General features: G+C 49.5%; 1 protein-coding gene across 1 annotated transcript; it reads right to left on the bottom strand.

Annotated features, from left to right (window-relative positions):
* Window positions 1-1715: 1715 nt before the first annotated feature.
* Window positions 1716-16712, bottom strand: LOC104687590 (plasmanylethanolamine desaturase-like). Its single transcript, XM_039563284.1, has 6 exons — window positions 16495-16712; window positions 13188-13307; window positions 6151-6242; window positions 4526-4670; window positions 3660-3872; window positions 1716-2887 (listed from the first exon to the last, which is right to left on the bottom strand). The coding sequence occupies exons 1-6, from the start codon at window positions 16619-16621 to the stop codon at window positions 2766-2768; spliced, it is 819 nt and encodes a 272-aa protein (XP_039419218.1). The 5' UTR covers window positions 16622-16712; the 3' UTR covers window positions 1716-2765.
* Between the last annotated feature and the right edge of the window lie 4247 nt (window positions 16713-20959).

Raw genomic sequence — 20959 nt, 5'->3', positions numbered from 1 at the left:
CACATCTGAGCCAAAACCTCCAAGCGGGATTTCGAGACACTTTACAGTAATTCTCCTCACTTTACTAGCGCAACACTTCCCTGACAGCTCTGTCTGGGGGGGCTTCTGCAGTTTCACCGCTGCACATAAGGAATCGCTCCTGCTCCTGGGATGTACACAAGGAATCAGTCCTGCTCCTGGGATGCATATAAGGGATCACTTCTGCTCCTCCAAGGCCCTTGTGACCACGAGAATCCGCTTACGGAGGGCAACCGCAGCCCTGGCAAAAGTTGGAGGCCTGAGAGTCCTTCTGAGGGTCCAGAGAGCAGCAGCCTGACCAGAGTTCTCTGTGGAGCTGAGACTGAAATCAGAGAGCTTTTAAAAGCATTTAAAAGCATTGAACTGAAATGCAGGCCATCCATCCCTGTGGAGTTTAACAGGAGTGCCTTATTCTGATTCAGCTCTAATCTGTTCCTAATCAACTTAAGATAAATTTATCTTAAGCCAGATTTACAGCTGGTAAGAAGGATCCACACAGCCTTTTGCTCCAGAATTGCCGTATTCATTTTGTGTGAGCATCCATGTCTTTAAACAGGTGGAACAGAGACCTTGGGAGCTGCAGCCACGTCGGGTGTGGGGAGTCACAGAGCCACCTCTGCCTCAGGAGCCCGGCACAGCATCCACGTGGAAAATGCATCCGGAGATTAACTCTGTCCCAGTTTCTCACAATTAAGCAAGATTAACAGATAAATAGTCCCAGCAGCCACCAGTATGAGTAGCTCAGATTTGTTTCCAGTAAGGCAACAGCAGCCAAGAGAGGTTTGGGCAGCAGCAATACCTTGAGCAGCACTTTGGAAGTACAAATTCTGGTGATTTGTGTCCCAAGCCCATTCATTCCATCCACTGCTACTCACCTGGCATTTAAACACGCAGTGAAAAGAGCTCAGAGGACTGAGTGCTTCAGGCTGATTTACATGGGTGCCCTGAGCATCCACCCAGTTCTCTCTAGGGCTCTCCAGTATCAACTGAAAGCATTTTGGGACTCCTACTGAAGTGGAAGAATTCTTTAATGTCAAAGCTGCATGGAGACCCGACACTGACTGAGGCAATGGGAACAGACAGCAATTTCATGTAATGGCATAAAGTTCTCCAACGGTCTGAACACTTAAATGAAATATTTTGTGACCAAGGTACCAAATGTGATTTTAATCTGCAGAACCCAGCTCAGAGGCATCTGCATTCAGTACTTCCCACTGAAGGGAGAGGTACCAGGTCCCAACTCTTTCAGAAGCCATCCACCATATCTGAAGAAGTGGAGATCATAAACCTATGACTCAATATCATCATACCCTGCTCTTCAGGAAGAGGCAGTTTGAATTTAACACAATTTACAACTAGAGGAGGGAAAATACCTTACATTTGACCATCAGTAAGTTTTCAGTCAGGCAAGAACTAAACAAGATCCAAATCACATTAACTTCTTCACCCTAAGTCAGTTGGGGTTACTCCTTTGCATCCAGAGCAGAATTAATTATTTACACTTCTTGAAAGGTGTAGAAGTTGGTGAAACATAGTGCCAGGCTCCTAAAATGCTGGCAGATGATCACTCCAAGCCAAACAAGCTGTGACAGGCTGCCAGGTGTCTCAGGTGTGGGACTGCACAGGGTGTTATGCAACCAACCACTGATCGAGCCCTTGCACTCAGTGCTGCCAGTGCAGCAATGAAGAACAGCAACAAGACTTGAACATGATTAGTATTATCCAACTGCTTTGTTATAAATATATTATATACATTCAAACATCACATTAAAATATTATTCCATTACACCAGAAGAGATTAAGGCTTTATATTATTTACAGAAACAAGCAAGCACCTTAAAAAAAAAAACAAAACAAAACACCAGTCATTGACATTTCCGTTCTAACATTATGAGTTTGATACCTTGAGCTCTTGAATACAGCTATTTGCAGTGTGCCCAATGCTAGAACTATTTCAAACATTTATTGTCAGGGTAGGAAACACTTAATAGAAGACTCAGCAGTGAGCACTCCACACAAACAGACACATGTGTTGTAGGGTGCCCTCCCTCTTCTCAGAGGCTCCTGAAGTTGAAGGCTTATGCAGAAACTGCTCAATTCCACGTGGAGAGTCGAAGAGATTTGTTTTAAGGGAAACTGAAGACACTTGAGGATTGGTGGCCCCCCGGAGGAGCGGGATTCTCAAAGTCTGTTCCACGTGACGTCAATCAGGCTGAACATGATAGTGAAGACAGAGCTGTACGTTGATCAATCACTGAGTGCACTGAACAGTCATGATTTTATAGGCTTCCATTGCCCCCCCACTGCTCCCATGCAGTGCCCTTGCACTCCAACACCAAGTGACAAACTTGTCACCATTCTCCCTGTAGGTCTTAGGCAACAAGCTGTTTTGGAAGTGTTCAATAATGTTGATACAACACATGTTTCCTACGCCCCCACGTCCCCCTGGCATGCCTGTGCTGCCTCTGGCGTGCCCGGTACCTCACGGATACAGTGATGAAGCATGTTCTAAGGTGAAAGCAGACATGGCTAAACAAAAAGGTGCTCAGTGAGAGTAATCATCTTCATTTCAAGTATTGTTTTAAGAATTAGTTCTTTTCATTGTAGTCTGTGTTAACACTTTTTAGTTTGTGCTTTAGAGTCTGTTATTTCTTTGCAGGTCTTGAATTTGGCTGATGGCTTTATTTTTTTTTTTTTTTTAAAACAACATTGGCAACAAGTTATGGATTGCAGAAGGCTGGCAAAAGTTACTTGATTTTCTGAGCCCATTTCATGTCATCTGCTCTTGGCTTCTCCCCAGTAAGTCCTTGGATGATGTTCTCCAAACATCTCCAAAATCTTATCTTCTCTAACGGATAATTCAGCCAACCTAAGGGATTGCAAAGGAGAAAGAGGATTAGTTTGTGATAGTGTCCAAAGTTCAATGAGAAAAAAAACCCAACCAGCCCAATACTGCTAATAATGGTCAGGCTTAAACTTTCAGGACATAGTAGGACTGAAAGAATAGCTCTTTGGGAGGCAAGATTTTTGCCACCATCTGTCAAGTCAGGCTTCTTAACTGTACCATGTTTCTACATGACATTCTGCTAATGAGAATTAGATTTGTTTCTTGGCAGAGGTTTCAAAACCCACATGAACTGTTTGTGGAAGCCAATGACAGAATGAAGAACCAGAGTGGTTTATTTCCAGCTGTCTAATTAACTTGATAACTTATTTAGGATCATGCAACACTGGTGACTGAGCATTTCCACCTGGACAGATATAATAGGAAGCTAATGTTTTCTGCAAACCTGTCCACTCCTCTGAGTCAGAATGAGTGGATGCTGAAAATCCAGAAGCCTGGCTTTAGAATTGAGCATTCCAGACCAGCTGCAGACATTCTGCTCTTCTGAAGGAAGAGCAGCTTTAATGAACAAACCCCATTAGTGGCCTGAGCTCACCAAGACCCCACACAATCGGATCTCAGCACCACTAACTGCTCCCTCAGGCTCCAAGTTCCCTGCAGCTGATCACAAACCTTCCCCCCCACTTTTGATGCAAAAACCCAGCTGCAGTTTTCCCAAGAGCTTGTGCAGCCAGAGCACAGTTAACTGCACGACTCTGCAGGTGTCTCGCAGCTGTCCTGGGCAGGGTGGCAGTACCTGTGGTGATGCAGAAGTAGGTCTCGTGCGGGGACACGTGGTGGATCCTGTGGTGCTTCCGGGGCAGGATGATGTGCCAGTCCTGGAGGAATACAACCCAGCCTGGAAGGCCAAAGTACGTGTGGGACCACTTGTGGATCTGGTTCGTCATGGTAATGAAGATGATGAGGGCAAAGACGTAACACTCCCAGGGACAGGTCTCACACAGCGCCTCTGCAAAACACCACAGGCAGCTGAGAACACCAGTTATGGAACAGCACATTTCTACCAGGACAACGTCCTGCCCAGCCAGAGCTGCCTGCTGCTGCAGGAACTGACAAAGGCCTCACCAAAGCTGCTTTGGCAGAAGTGTCACAGGAGCCAGCGAGCCATAAGCAATTCCCAAATGTAACAAGACAGGCTGGGAAGTGCCAGAGTCTGTCAACACACCATAAACAGGAAGTCAAGCTGAGTTTACCATCTATAAAATTAATTTGATCCTTTAATTCTTGACTTTTAGTTTGCACATAAAGTATTTGTGCACAGAGATGAAGCACTGTTTTGTGTTACACACTTTGGAACAACGAGTTTCCCTAGATGTTCACAGCTTGGTCCCTCTTACAAAGAGTATTTAGCATAACTTCTAATCTTCCTTGCACAACTCTCCAGCCCCAGATTCTCTGATGAGCTAGAGAACCTCGCTGTGCCACCTTCTGCCACCACACCTGAAAGGAAAGTTTCTCTCCTTCCTTCCAGGAACACCATGCTTCCAACAGCTATTCCTTGTCATATCACATCCATGGATTTCTCCAAACTTCACACAGACAAATGTTCATTTCAATAGGAACAAGAACGCTAAACCACAGCAGTCAGAAGTAACAGCTTACCTGGGGAAAAAGAAACAAATTTGTATGCCATGTTTGCCAAGGGGACCAGCGTCATGAAGCAGTTGTCTCCATTGGTCTCTATGAAGTCATGCCTGGTGATTGCTGTGGGGTCAATATGATGCTCCCGAAAGGGTCTGATGAAAGCCTGGGAAAAGAATTGGATAAACACAATACCACACTCAATAATGGCCTCGGAAAGAAAAATATTACAAAAAAGTAACCCCAACAAACCCCCAAAACCCTCTCATAAATTCAGACCTGATGACTGAGTTGAAGAGAATTCCATAGTACAAAGCATGTAAGCAGGATTCAAACTTTTGTCATGACAACACTTCAGATCATTTGATTTACATTTGCAAAACAATTCAGTTCCCACACCCAAATCCAGGGGTTTTTTTGCTTTTCATTTTTATTATTCTTAATTTTCACTTAGAACCTTTAGTATGTAATCTTAAAAACAAAGCATCAGCACCTAAATTTCAGAGGCAAAACAAGCCTGTGAAATTCACTTGCTAAGCAGAATCAACCAAGGGGAAAAAAAACCACTAAAAAAATTAGAATCCAGCCTACCATATTTATGGGTGACAGATGCCAGCACTAACATACTAAATGCAAATTAAGTGACTGGACAAAGCAGTGGAAGACAAACAGACTATAGAGAAGTCACCTCTAGGAGCAGAAATCACATCTGAACACACAGAGCAATTGTTTTATTGTGTGGGACAGTCAAACCACTGATTTGCCCTTAACACTTCCAGCATGTCCAGCCTGTGCAAAGGTGTCCTGAGCAGTCTCAACTCGTGGTTATTTAGTGCAGAGTCTCTGGCAGGGATTTTTAAAAATTATTTAATCTGTGCTCCAGAGAAACAGGGATTGAAAAGACTATGAAGTCTATTGGAGGTGAACAAAAATTAGCCAAACCAAACAGTTTTAATTCTGCTGTTGTAGTTCATGTAACTCTGGATAATAACAAGGAACAGCCCACAATTTTTTTTTTTTTAAATAATGATCTTTCTAATATTGCACTGTGAGGAGTAATTAATGGTAGCTATTAAGAAATTTAATTAAGAAAACAGATTGTTGCTTACTACAGAAGCCAGTGAACCTTCCACCAAGCAACTGGCATTTGTAGCTGCAGGTGTATAATACATCTCAAATTAAATCTTCAGTCACCACCATTCTAATATTACTGTGTTACAACAGGGGCCCATAGAAGAGGGAACTGGGAAGATTCTTCCTGGAGCATCCTCCTGTTTCACAAGTTTTTAGGAGTTCAGCTGCAGGGACAACACTCCAAATCTGTGTTCCTGACCTTTTAAACATCCACAATGCCCAGCCAGGTTCCAACACTTGTGGTGTCACAGGCCATTCCCACAGAGCCTGGGGAGGTCTGCAAACACCGGTATTGCAGCTCTGCCAGCCTCAAGGCAGGTGACCAAATGGAGCAGTGCCACCTTGCAGTGTCCCCCAGGCCAGGTGCAAACCTGGGGCCGCTCCCTGGGCTGGGCGTGGAGCTGCTCACGCTGGCAGGGCTGAGCCCAGAGCCCAGCTCAGCCGGGAGCACTGGCAGTGCTGCAGAAAGGGACTTGAGAACTTTTTCAAGCTGAAGAATGACAATCCCAAACCTTTCCAACGATGGGTAGCTCCACAGATCCCCAGGTGTCTGCTCCCCAGTGGAACAGTCCTGAGAGGAAGTCGGCTGTAATAACTCCTGCAACTTGAATGAGAGAGAGAGAGAGTCAGACAAACACAGCGTTTTTACTGACTCAGTCACATCTTACACTTGTTTTACAAGTTTACTTGTTTATCTGTCTCTAACTTAGATACTTACAACCACATGAGATCTACCCAGTCTGAATACACATACAGTCAGGCAATTAGCAAAAAGAGGTTAGCAAGACATCATTTGGACAGTAACAATCTTCATTAAATCTATATTTGTGTTTATCCCATCTCCTACAGAACAGGAATACCTCCCCTAGTGGGTACATTTTGCTCGGCTGACCCCTCACCTCTGCAGTCCTTCCCCTCACCTTTCATTTTCAAAAAGGGAGAAGAAATAAAAAAGCTCTTTTCATATTATAAATCGCCCCCCACCATTGAATCCATTATCCAGTTGGCCCAAACTCTTGAATGCAGCAGGAGACACTTCATTCTTTATGTACCCCCTTATTATACTGAAGACAGCTTATTTTATAAGCAGTAAATCCTGTACATTTGTTTTTGTTCCAGACCACACATGCAGGCTACAGCAAGACTGGGTGGGACACAATAGCGTTTAGATCTGCTCCTAGCAGCTGAAAGGGCAAGCAGCCTGGGTTCAGGGGAAGATATCCAAACAACACTTCTCTTTGCAACAACTCAAATGCCATTCTCGCTGAGGTAATGCCCCCATTAGCCCGCCTCGCCTCCAGCTGCTGCATCATCCGAGTGAAATAACTGCAGGAACAGCAACACAAATTGAGGCAAATACTGACAGCTCAATAGATGTTCCTCGTGTTGTTTTGATGTCAGCTGGTAAAGGGAAGAATGGAGGGTGCCTGAAGGAGTGCATTATACTCAAGCAATTGGGAAAAAAAATCTAACTACCAGCAATCTTGTTCCAGTTGTATGGCAGCAGGGTGTGCTCACTCCTCTGCAGTTGTGGAGGATGAGTTGCAATAAAGAGCAAGAGCTGTGCCGAGGTTACACATGACCAGCACAGTAACACTTGGGGGGTGTGTGTGTGTCCTGTCCCCGGGCTCAGAGGGCACAGCCCAGTAATGAACTGAGCTCAGCACCCCCACACAGAGTAAAGCACTGGCTTTACTGAAAATGGCAAGGCCAAGGTACAGGAGTTCAGCCGACGCTCAAAGGTGGTAAAAAATCTTGATGCTCTGTCATCGAGGCTGCGAGGGTGAGAGGAGATCAACAGCCCTGAGCACGAGTTAAGTGCCAACCACGCAGTCAGAAAAAGCAAGGTAACCCCAGCTGAGGTATAGAACTGCAAACGGTGGATTCAACACTCACCAGAAGGCAGCTCGGTGCAGCATTAGGGAAGTCCTGACCCACACACATTAGCTTTCCTCCAGCTCACTGAGAGAGGGGTGGAGGATCGGCCCATCCAGGGGTTATTCCCAAGGAGAAGGAGATGCTTGGAGCATGCAGGAGGAGGGCAGAGGGCAACGAGCTGCAGGACTTGCTCAGAACAGTGGGATTCTTTGGTTTGCAAGTAGACTGCAGAATAAGGAGGAAGGAAGGCAGCCCAGCACACAGCGAGCCCAAAGGTGCACAAATGCACTCCAACCAGTATCCAAGTGAACACTCGACTGCCACACACATTTCCTCGAACTGCTGCTCTGCCTCATTTCCCCACACTCGTGATCCTCTGGCGTGGGCACCTCCCAGGCACAGTGGGGCCCTCGAACACCAGGTGCCTCTCCCCAGAGCCTGGACACGCCGGAGCGGGACATGGGGCTGGAAAAGCAACTGCCCCAAAGACACCATGGACACAGGGCAGCTCTGTCCCGCTTGTGTCCTGCTCAGAAACCAGGGAATGTGTAGGGTTTGTGACCCCGGAAAGGCTCCACTCCACCTCTTCACTGCTTCAGAGTCAAACTGAGAGATAACCTGCAACCTCTGCTCTTGTGGGTGACTCTCAAACCACTTCCCGTGGCCAGGCTGCTCCTGGGGCCTGCAAAAGGAGGAGGCCCCATGAGAGCTTCGAGAGAGAAAACTGCTGCGCATATTTACAATTAAAAGTTGTACCTCACCAAAATTTTATGAGCCAAGCTTAAGCTTGGCTTTGCATAGATAGAACGATCAAATTGTAACCTGGAAGTCTTACATCAAAGTATACAAAGTTTCATATTTACTGTAAAAATTCAGTTAGAGTCTCTGAAGAGGACAAAACCAAGATAAGATGTTATTAAATAACTTGATGCTGTTGTGTAACATCACTGAGAAGTACTCATGTTTAATCAGCGACTGTATTAACTGGTTGAACAGCACTAAAGGGTCGGCGTGGCTAATTCCACACAGAAAAAAATCTTGTCTAAATATCGATATGCCAAAGCACCCGTTGTTTGTCACTTCTATGCTTACGAAAATAAAATGCCTTAGTCACCTGCAGTCCCCACATAGTGACTCTCAGTACAGAGAAGGCAGGGGTTTGATACTATGGCAAGTTACAAGGCTAAAGTAATAATCCCTGGACATTTCAACAAGTGTAACAGCTTGGAAACAAAAGAGTTCATAATTTTGGCTAATAAAGCTGAGAAACTTTCAGTCAGAACTCAACCTCAGAGCGCACACGAGAGGGTCTGGGACAGCAAATGTATTCCTGTGAATAGCAGTTATATCACACTGTAACCAGGGTTTCCAACAAGTCCTGTCTGCAGTGTCCGCACTCCAGGGACAGGAAAAGCCTGGGCTCCGTCACAGGAGCTCCCCTGGCAAGTCACTCACGGAGCAGACATCTCTCCTTGGGGCTACTCCCTGCTCGGGAACGCCTTGTGACCAATGTCCTGCCTCCAGCGATGCCTCCCGAGCACGGGCACACCCCAAACAGCCTCGGGGAACAGCCACCGCAGCTTGGACACTGCAGCGAAAGGCAGATTCCCCAAAGAATCGGGGTCCTGTCTCCCCCAGGGCTGAACAGCAGCAGATCTTAAAGCAAACAGTCATCTACAAAAGCACAGCTTGGCTCAGAACCACCACCTGATAAACTAAATCCTCCGGCCAAACTCCCCTGTGACTTTAAGGGAGCCCCTGACAACCGGGCAGGCACACAGAGCTGTCTTTGTCCCCTGTGCACACCCGTGGGGACACAGATGGGGCCGTGCCACCAGCGTCCCTGCAGTGCCAGGGCAGGAGCCCCGGCAGACCCTGCCCAACAACAGCTGCCAGCACGCCCAGGAGCCCATCCCCAATCCCACTGACATGAAGAACAGATAATGGTGGCAGCACCGCCTGCCGAGTGCCAACCAGCACTAGTAGGAGGTCACTCCACTTCCAAGAGCAACACCCTCCTGCTCCTCCTCCTCCTCCTCGTGCCGGGGCTCCATGGGAAAACACCGCAGTTCTGCCCACGGGACCCACAGCAGACACCGCACAAACCCTGCTCCTGCAACACAAAGGTATCTGTGAAACGGTTACAGAATCAAAGCTCGGCTACCCGATCGCAACTGGCAGAGTTTCCCTCTTTAAGAGATGTCGCACCGGAGAGGGAAACACAAAGTTACCCGCAGCTACCAAGTAACCGATGGTAACTTCATGTAGGGTAAGACAGCAGGTGACAAAGAACCAAATTGTTTGGACCAGCACTGAAGGATCATTTTCCTTTGATAACTGAGGTTTCTGGTGTAATTTCAAGAGCCTTTAAAAACAAAATTTCAAGTGGAAACTCATTTTAATGCACATAGTAAATCCAAGATGAAGTGACATCCTCGGAGCTCTGAGGCAGCAGGATGTGGATGCCTGATCCACATGCCCAGCACTCACTTCAGTCAGCACTGACGTCTCTGGAGTGTTTTTTCTCCAACGTGTGCCACAGCTTTCGTGTGTTACACACTCATTGTCTGGCTCTGCAATGCAGCTCACCAAGGGCAGCCCTGCAGAGCTGCTGGAGCTTGAAACAAAGAGGTTCTGGGCCTTGATGAGATCCAGTTTCTATTTTGAAACTGCACTAAGTGATTTCTTCCTCTGTGCTCTCTCTGTCTAACCCACAACCTCTGCAATAATGAAACGTACTTCAGATGGGTTAAAAAAATCAGTTGCCCATCTTTCAAGAAAGCAGTAATTAATTGTAACTTCTATCATGTCACAAGATGTTCCTAAAGATATCTGTCCTATGTGGGGCAGTTCTTACGAATATAAACAGGTTACAACACAAAGTTAACTCTTCATTTTTTTGTAAGACTGCAATGAACAGTCCCTGTCACAAACAAATGTGGCTGCAGATAAAAGCCAAATGTCTGAAACAAGTCAACCAACTTGGAAAAATGGGGTTTAAAACCCTAGACAAAATAGAAGGAAGGAGAGGAAAATGAAAACCAAGATTCATGCTGTAACTTGCCAAACTTTTTATCTAGATGCTACTAATATATGAATTATATACTCCACTCATGTACATTGGATAATATGCTGGACACCACAAGCTCACCTGAAGGTGTAAGGGCTTTCAAGCCTGATACTACATGTTTTGGTGAGGCTTTTCTGCTTACCACACAATAATCCCTTTGCCAGCCTTGTCCCTGGCACTACCAACCTTCAATTACAGTGGCAGAGGCTGCTCTGGTTCTGCGGCACTGCTGGGATTGTGTCCCGCTGCAGTGGGAAAAGTGGGGGTGTTCAGGCTCCCTCACAGCCCCATTCCCAGCCAGGGCTGCCTGAGTTAACTGGGTGCTTGTGTGCATGCAAATAAAACACCAAACTCAAATGTGAGCTACTCTCAGCTTGCAGAAAGAGGAACAGTTCCATGGCTGCCCAGCAGCTGAGGATATCCAGAACAGGGCATGAGTGCAGTTAGCACAAACCACAACAGAAATCCATCCTCTGCCCGCTCTTCTTTTTTTTTTTTTTTTTTTTTTTTTTTGACAGTGAGGAGGGGAAGGAAATTGTCTCATCTCTGCTAAACCAGCCTGGAAGACGAGAGAGTCCCATGGCTCTTCCTGTCCAGCAAGCTCATCCTCAGTGAGCAGGACACAGCCCAGTGCAAGAGCCACTGAGCCAAGGCCACGGAGGTGTCCCCTCAGTGCTGCGCTCCCTTGCAGACAGTGAGTGACTCAGCACGGCCACGGCACCTGCCTCCCACACCCCCACAGCACACAGGGAGGGACGTGCTGCCTGACTGCCAGCCACAGGAGCAGATCTCTTCTGTCCCAAGAAGCGCCAGGTTAAGGTATTTACAGTATTACTCATGTTACAATTCCATGTGCCCTTAAAGGCACAAAGAAAGAAGCTATGACACGGCTTTTAATTGCAGACACAGGGTTTAGGCTCAGTGACATGATGCAGAACGTTCAAACCACTTCATTTCCTAAAAGAAAATATGCATTTACGTGAGAGTACACAGGAGTCCTGACCCACTGAACAGGTCTGTGCAGCAGAACAGATCCAGCCCACTGGATCAGTGACCCCTTTCAGATTCCAAAGACCTGGCAGGAACTTGATCTAGAGCTACGTCTTCATTAGCAGAATGTTTATTTTGTGACTTCAGCTCGAAGGTCAATATTCCAAGCCAAGCCTGAGGGAAGCTGTGAATGGAACACACCTCACCCTGCAGGTGACTCAGGATTCCCAACTGTGCCCGTGGAGCTGCTCACGTATTTAGGAATCAGGACTTTTATGGATATGACTTTCACAATATGCAATAAAACCTAATAATCACTGTTAATTAGATATCATTCATGCTTCACCTGGAGAAATAATGTATTGAAGGCAGCAAAACAAGATAGATAGCCTGAAGCACTTACTACTTTATGGCACTCATTTTTGTACACACTATCAGTTATTTCCACACCACTTTATTTACACAGAATCCAGATTCTGCTATTTTAATCATTCACTACTACTTAAATAATACTATCAGTGAATTGGCAGCTTTATCAGTTAAACTGGTAACCAGGATATCAGAGAACTCAAGCTTTTATCAATATTAACTTTGAGATGAAAGCCAGCTGCAAACAGATTGCACCACAGGTTAACCATCATTGCTGATTCTCTTGTCTGGCTCTGCCCTCATTCCTAAGGAGCAGTTCCCATGCCATGTTCTTCTCCATTCCTCCCAACACCTCCACCTAATCAGATGAGAGCAGGCAAGACTGAATTAGGCCAAGAGAGCTGGTGTGACTCACAGTGGAGGACACTGCTCCCCCTCAGCCCCAACACAGCCAATAACCTCTACACAGACATCAGGAATTACCACATACCAGATTTGGCAGAAATTCAGAGCTTCTATCATGTACCACTGCTTGAACCTGGTGCAGTGCTTTGGGTGGGCTTTGTTTGTTTGTTTGAACTCATTAGCAATGCACAGCACTGATTATGAACAAGTACCATTCTCTTCTAAAACAGACACCTCACACAGTTTATAGGGAAGCTATTTTTTTCTAAAGCACAGGGGCTGAACATTCTTCCTCTCCTCCACAGAAGAGGTGGAATCAGCTTTTCTTATATTCCTGGAAAAAGTCATCATTCAGGGTAAAGGCCAAACATCACATCCTGACATGAAAGCACAATTCTCCAAAATTCTCGTGTTCAGTCTGCAGTCCCCAGAAATGAAGCCAGTTTGATGCCTGAAGTGTCTTTTATAACATTTCTCTTGAGCTTTTGCATTCTGAAAAGTTCTTGTGAATATTTTTGTCGATCAATGTATTTTGTTTCCAACCCTGACCATTCTGACAGCTCTTTTCCTTCTCAATAGTCCTTACACTTGCGGTGACTACCCAAGAACACCAAACTTACCCAGCTACATCAAAACTTCCCCTCTGAGATACTGAGAAGCCACTGAAATGTAAAGACGAAGCAGTAACACATTTTGCAGATGGTCTCAGTTTCAGAGGCTCACACACAAATGTCCCTCTCCCTTTCCAATAGCAAGTCAAGCCTTAAGGATCCCACATTTGCTTCCCACACCACAACAGTCTTCCCTTGAGCAGGGCAGCAAATAGTTCCTACTTACATATCCCAACGAGAACTGAGGGTGTGTGTTCCAGTCGCAAGTAGAAGAGGAGATTGTAAAAATTGAAACAGATCAGAGAGAAGCATAAGATGACAGAGATCCATTCTTGTAGTCTTTTTCCTGTTGGTAAAAAAAGGAAAAAAGCATGTTTTACTTTTATCTGAGAGGACATTTTGAAGCCTAAAATAACAGAGACAGACCATTCTACTGCCTGGATGACTTGCTCCATTTGTCTGACAGGGAACTGAAACAGAAACTTATTTATCCATGGGAGGCGCACACATTTTGTTTAATGACATTCCTCTTCCCCAAGCCACTACTAACCTCTTCCCTCTGCCCTTGTCCAAATAATGGGGCCAAATCAGGCATCATCTCACACTGTCCTAGTTTCCCTCTCCCTGAGATTGCTGGCATAAAGTTCCTCCATGTCACATCTTTTCTCAATTTGCATTCATCCAATATTCAGTGTTACTGGAAGGGCTGAATCTGGGAACAAATTTCTGGCCTCGAACATATTTAAATCACCTTGTGATCCGTAATATTTACAAGCTCTGAGATTTTAAATAAAGCTGTTGTACTAACAGGAAAAAGCACCATTCTCACCATTCTGCATTTTGGTGGCCCTGGAATGGCTTGTCTAACATCACAAGCATTCCCCTGAAGCTTCTCCCTGAACTGTTGTCTTGTCTGTGCCCTCCATCTCCCAGGCAAAGGCTGTGAACTCTCAGCCCTTCTGAGATGACAAGGGACAGAACAAGAAAAGATAAAAAACTGGCATAAATTCTCTCCTGCACCTTGCTGTACCACTTTGTACCTCAATAAAAAAATCATTTACGGCCTATAAAAAGGGAACAGGCACATCAGAGTACAGTAACACTTTGAGTATCACACTAGCAGCAGAAAGCTGCTCCCTGTTCTTCACTGCTGGATCCCCACAAGGCACCGAGGCAGAGTGCAGGGAACACTCAGGCTGAGACCTGCATGGATTAGGGCACAGAACAGACCTTTAACAGCCAAGGCCAAGAAGATCTGAGCTGCCACCATGGCCAGAAGGGCCAGGGCTGCAGGCAGCTCTTAATGCCCTCTGGAGCTGCCAGGTCAGTCCCTGCCTGTGTGAGGGGTCAGCCAGCACAGCCTCCTCTTGCCCAGGGCTCCCTGGAGCAGCTACCCCGCAGCCCCTTCCCCAGTCCCTCTGGCAAAGCAGAGCACAAGGAGGGCTCAGGGAGGACTCCAGTGAGGTGCCTGTGCTCTCCCACGAGCAGAGGCACACTCAGGCCTGGCATGTGTCCAGGACAAGAGCTTCTGTCCTACTCCTCCTCTCTGCTGACCTAATGCCTGATCAAATTTCTCCTCCTAAATGCTAAATCAAGTCCTCCTTCTCAACTGTACCATGCAATGAGCAGGGAAAGTAGGAACATAAATGGAGGGAGGATCAGTCTTATCTCCAATGTGCCTACAAGGCAATATTTGAAAGTATGAACAAAGACTTTGACAGGTCAATTTTAGAAGTTCTAGAAGGGCCATGGGTATATAAATTAACATCCTCTGCAGTACCAGAGGAGAGAATAATAAAATTAAATTAAGACACAAGAACAGCCATATTTGACAGCAGCATCAGGTCACAATGTGGGTGATTCTATAAAGAGATCCCTGGAGTAATGAAAATAAGAGTTAATTAACACTCATTTCCTGCATAAGAAAACCACACCCTGATTAGAGGAGCTAAGTGGGTAGATCCTCATGGAACAATTAGCTTACTGCTGGAAAGGAGGCTGGCAAGTCCCCCGAGTTCAGTGTGTGCAAACACCTCTGTACTCCGAACACAGGGATCCAGGATGGCTGTCAAATATCCAGGTTCAAATACGCAGCCTCAGGTCTGCACTGGGAAGGCAAATCAGTCAAGGAACTGAGTCAGCGCTGATAACGTATGTTTAAAGGGCACTCAAATCCCAAAGTGTGTCCTGTGTGAAGGAATGAAGTGCCAAAGCCACAAAGTACGTGCTTAAAGAAATCAGGGGAATATTCCAGTCATGTTCACTCTGCACAATTCAATGTAATCCCTGTTCTTATGAATTCAGAATTTGAACATGATATGCTACCACCACAAAACATATTCTGGCATTGCTTATGTAAATTTTTTATGGAATGCCAGAAGAAACCTGCATATCTAATACACCCTCAGCTCTCTGATATATCACTGTACATGTGTACAGCCAGCGAGAAGGACAGCAAGCTCTTTGGGGAGGAAAATCTTTTCCTTATGAGCCAGACCAGTGGTAAAGTCAGTGACCACTTTTATGTGCAGCACAGGCATCAGTCCTGGATGGACCAGAGCAACTGAAAGGTGTCACACAGGACCTTCTCAAAGGCAAGCAGGAGGTGAGCAAAAGAAACTGAAATGGGCGGACTTGCCCCAGTCACACAAACCAACAAAGGCCTTGGATTTCCTATCATCACATGGCTCTGTGCGAGTAAGAACACCCACTTGTGCAGGAATTGCCTTGGATGTGCAAGCTGGGCTCAGCTGATCTGCTGGAAACCACAAGATGCTGAAAACACATCTTCCCTTCCCTAATTCTTCACCAGAGAATGGATTCACTAGGAATAGCAGGAATACCCAGCACTGCTCACACCATGAGCTAAAAACAAATCATGTTTTTTTTTACAAGGACTTTGCAATTATTTCCACAGCATAGTCAAACAGTCATTTACTGAGCACTCCAATGAAAAACTGAAGCTTGTTTGACAAGTTCCAAGCTTCAGGAAGAGCGAAACAGGAATTCAAGCATCTCTCTGCCCCTTTCTGAGGTGCCAGGCCTGGAGATCACAGGGTAGCCCACTGAACAGATGTTCTGAAGGCAAAGCTTCTGTTGTTACCTCGTGTTGCGACCATATCTGCCCACCTGCGTCTAGAGCGAAAGGTTCACTCTACGCTTGTCGGCTTTGGAGAGCAGAGCGTCCATTCTGGGCAGTTTCTGCTGGAAACGCTCCCGCCCGCAGCCCGGCCCGTGCCGCAGCCCCGCTCGGAGCCCCGCGCTGCCCCCGCCGGGCCGAGGGACGGCAGCCCCGGGCCCTGCCCGCTCTTCCGGGGGAACGGAGCCGCGCGGGAGCGCCCGGGGCCCGGAGCGGCGGGGGAGCCGGGCCGGGGCCCGGAGCGGCGGGGGAGCCGGGCCGGGGGAACCGGGCCCGACAGGAACCGGGCACAGGAGAACCGGGCTCGAGGGGAACCGGGCTCGAGGGGAACGGGTCCTGCGGGAGCCACCTCGAGCACCCGGCCCGAGGGCCCCGCCCGTCCGCGCTGCCTCACCTGGCGAGTAGAGCTCGGCCAGCTCGCGGGCCCCGGCGTGCTGAGCGCCCCAGCGCCGCCCGCCGCCCTCGGGCTCCTCCGCGGCCTCATCCCGCGGGGCCGCCGGCCCCGGGCCGCTCTCGGCCATGGCGCGGCCGCTCTCGGCCACGGCCCGGCCGGGGATGGGCGCGCAGAACCTGCGGGCGCGCCCGGCAGCGACGGGAACGGGGCCGCGCTGCGGCGGGGGGGGGCGGGCGAGCCGGGCCCCGCCCCCGCCGCCTCCCGCCAATCGCCGGCGCCGCCGCGCGCCCGCCCGGCCAATGGGCAGCGCCGCCCGGCGCGCAGCAGCCAATGGCGAGGCGGCACGGCCGGCGGCGCAGCGCGGGGCGGGGCCGGGCGGCGGCCGGGTCGGGCGCGGGGCCGGGGCGGGACCGGGCGGGGCGGGCCGGGGCGGGACCGGGGCGGGGCCGGGGCTGGGGCGGGGCAGGGCGGGGCGGGGCCGGGCAGGGTGGGGCGCTGGGCGCCGTCCGGTCCGGTTCGGGGCGGGGGCGGAAGCGCGGCCGGGGCGGGGCCGGGGCGGTTCCGGGCGTTCCCGTTCGCACCGCCCCCTCCGCCCCGTGCCTCGCGCGCCCTCTGCCGGTGCGGGGCGCTGTTCCCGCGGTACCGCCCGCGCGTGCCCGCGACCCGCCGCAACGGCGACAGGGAAGCCGCCGTCGGTGCCTTCGGTGACCCCGCCGCGGCCCTGAGCAGCTGCGGGGAAAGGCACGCGCCGTGCTCTCGGTTCGGGAGAGGTTAAATTATAACAGCTCGCTGCTCACACAGACGTTGTTAACCGGCGGTGCCGCGACACTCCCGGAGGGTCTGAGACAGGCGGCCACGCGTGCCCGTTACGGACGTGTAAGTTAGAGGAGGATGTAACTGGTTCTGGTTGAAGCACGTTCCCGGGAGCGGTTCCCAAGTGTGTGTTGGTGATCCCGGTTTGTCAAGGCCAGAGGGCGGTCGGGAGGAAGAAACGCCGGCAAATTGCTACCAAAGTTTGGCTTGGCATGGGCTATCAAGCTTCCTTGGAAAACGGCTTAGGATCGGCGGGACCAAAGCCGCACCTGTCCGTACAACGGCACGGCCCGAGCGGCGGCGCGGCCCCGGCCCCGGTAACGCCCGGCCCACGGCAAGGCACGGCCCGCCCGCTAGGTGGCGCTCCAAGCCCGCTGCCGGGCCGGGCGCGGGGCGGGGATCGGGTCGGGATCGGGATCGGGATCGGGATCGGGACCGGGATAGGGATCGGGATCGGGATCGGGATCGGGATCGGGATCGGGATCGGGGTTGGGGTCGGGATCGGGATCTGGCCCAGGGCGGGGCTCGGGGGTCTCCTTGCCGGGGCAGCCTCGCCGGGTCCCCGCGCCCTCGACACGGCCCTGCTGCGCCTCAGCCCCGCCGGGACCGGACGGACCCGGACGGGACACGAGGAAACCTCCCCCGGCTGAGGAGCCCGTTTGCCCGGAGCCCTCCCCGAACAGCGACTCTTGGCGCCTTCCACACTGAACTCCTCCCCTGACCCCGCACCGGAGCGGCGGGAGCTGACATTGGTTCTACTGGTGCACCTGGCGCTGTCCCGGCTCCGGTCGCATCCCCCCGGCTGAGCGCAGCCCCCGCGGGCGCTCGGCCCCGCACCTGCCCGCTCCCCGCTGCCGCTCCGTCCGCCCGAGGCATGGGGGGAGCAGGAACTGGCTGAGGTTCCTCGCTGGACTCTCTCTGGCATGGGAAAATGTCAGTGGGTGGCAGAGCTGGAACAGCCAGCTCCCGTCCAAAGCCGTAAATGCAAAGGTGGGGAGATGACAAGAACCGAGGAGCGCGGCGTGTGGAGGACAGAACAAACACCCTGGTTACCCCCACCTGGCAGCCCGTCCATTCAGCCAGCTGCCAGGTGACACAAACAGCCCCGGCGTGGTTCCGAGTGCCAGGACTCGCGAACAACAAGTCCAAACCGATTCCCTGGCAGCCCAGGTTTCCCTGTGGTGCTGAACACAGGATGAGAGCAGATGAAAAGCAAGTATTTGTATAGTCTAGAGCACAGACTTTTAATACTTTTAATAAAGAAAAAATCTTCTAATTCTTCACCTAAGCCCATTCTCCTGTTACCCCCTCTCAGACTTCCCTTGTTTTATGTTCCCCCTGGCCATACACCCCGTGGAGTTCAAGCTACCTGTCCCACAGCCTCAGGACCTCAGAAGAGTTCTCCTCTTTTAGAAATTTCCTAAATGATCTACCAGGTGCTGTTACTAGGAACTTCTGACACTTTGCAGGGTACCCTGGAATGGTAGAAATCTTTTTCCTTTGGTGGATCTTTTGAAGCTTGGATACACTAGAGATCACTAATACATGATCTGTAACAAATTCATCAAAGCAGGAGGCTGCAATTACCCAGGAAATGTCAGGCAACTACAGAGAACTTCTGGAAAGTTAGTGGACAGCAACTTCTCTGCCATTTTTATTGGAGCACAAGGAAATGGGCTACTCATAAAACACAAAGTCACTTCTCACTGTCCCTGTTCAGACTGACAGCCCACATCCTTCCAGCCAGACAGCTCCAGCAGGGACTTTCTCTGCCATGCAGGATGGAGATTGCGGTTTATGCTTTGTCACTGCTCCCTTCCATGGGCCTTTGTGTGCTCTGACTCTTCCTCCTTCCTTTGTTTCTCAGAGCCACAGAGTGCGTGCTCCGACCTCAAATTTGCTCTGGAAAATTTTCTGTCTGGCCAGGGAAGGTATTTCACTGATGTTGTCCCACCAGTGTCAATCTCCAGGTGTCGTCTCCGCGCGCCCGGTAGGGCAAAGAGTAACGTGGAGATAAAGGGGGATTGAGCAATGCAAGGCTGCAAAGGCCAAGCCTGCTGGGTCAGAGGTGAGCAGAAAATCAGCAGAAGACCAACAAAAACCATGTCACAGCCCATCACCATGTCACACGGGAACAGGGTGAGGGAGCGCTCTGGGGGGAGGACTCTGGTCTGTAACAAAAGAAGCGAAGGAGGCCAGGAGACACAGCCTGCGACCGCCCGGGGAGCTCCCTGCCCCTGGGACTGCCAGCACAGCATCCAGCTGCGGGGGCAGGAGGGGGAAAGCATGTGGCAATCACTTTCTGTGTTAAAATGAAGCAAAGTCTCGAGGCTGGTCTAAGAGTTGGGGCAGACAGAAGGAGAGCCAGCCTCTCTGTGAGTTGAGACATTGCCTGTCTGACATTTCGTAAGTGCTGTTTTTACAGCAGAGAACAGCAAGTGGAGAGCAATAGTTTCAAACCTGTGCTCTGCCAGGTACAGCTCGTGAGTTGTTGTTGGCATATGGTGTGCGGCTGAATAAAGACAGACCTGGGGCTAGGGAGAAGGGAAAAAAAGTGCTCAACACTCTCAGAAATAAATTTCAATGTTACTTCTCTATTTTATAGCCTTTATTGCAACATTGCTCTACTTAAGTCAGTCTTTTAGGCAAGGTCCCCTCCTACCCCCCAGAGACCTTCCCACACCAGCTCCGTGCTCTTTCCCAGCCTGCTTGCTTGCAGGGACACTGTTCTGGGATCCCTCATGTTCTCCTCTAGCTCACCTCCAGCACACTGCCCACAGCATCTCAGGCACTGCTGCAGCTGCCAGCTGCTGGCATGACCTTCCTACCCCGCTGCCCCTGCTCTGCCCCTCTGCTGGTCCAGACCACAGCTCTGGAGGGGTGGGCGAGCAGCTCCGGTGTGATGCAGCTCTGATCTTACTGACCTGCTAAGAGTTATTGCCAGGGAAATAATAAATGGGACAAAACTGCAGCAAGAATCATCAGAAATGTCAGCCAGCCTCTTTCTAGGGTATGACCTTCAGTCCAGAGACCTTCTGATAAACACTTCATTGTTTGAGCCATCACCACTAAACTAACAGCATCTCCCCAAAGCTCGTGTCATTCCAGAGACAACTGCTGTAGACCTGGAGCACGTGAACTGGAAAGCTTGTAAGAAATCCTGGAAAAGAAGACAATTTCCAGGAAGAAAATTCCTCTGCAATGCTTTACTGTAGGTCTGAGCCCAGAGCTGCAAAGCTGTGGCTCCAAAGTGCAAAGAGAGAGCAGAGTTTAATTCATGACGGAGATGAACAGTGAGGATGAGATTCTTCCCTCCACCTTTCCACGATGCTGGTCTCCTCCTGTTCCCCTCCCCGTGTCTCTATTGTTTCACACATGAATGTAGAGGAATCTGGATGCTATTGCATCAGATTTTTTTTCCAAAATGTTATGCTCTTACTAAGTAATTTGGGACTTTTGCTGTCTCCTCCCTCAGCTGAATAGTTCCTAAAAAAAAAGAAATCATGAAATCACTAGAAGGAAGGTGCTTCTCACAGAAGCGCTGCTTTTCTAACGAATATTGCTCTGTTGGGAGACAAGCTGAAGAAGGTCTGCTGCCAGTGCCTGCATCCCTTTACCAGGAATGTCTGCATCTCCCTGCCTGAAACATCTC

Source organism: Corvus cornix, chromosome 20 (assembly GCF_000738735.6).
Source record: "Corvus cornix cornix isolate S_Up_H32 chromosome 20, ASM73873v5, whole genome shotgun sequence".
NCBI classification, from domain to species: Eukaryota; Metazoa; Chordata; class Aves; order Passeriformes; family Corvidae; genus Corvus; species Corvus cornix.
This window is presented reverse-complemented; position numbering and strand designations above follow the sequence as displayed.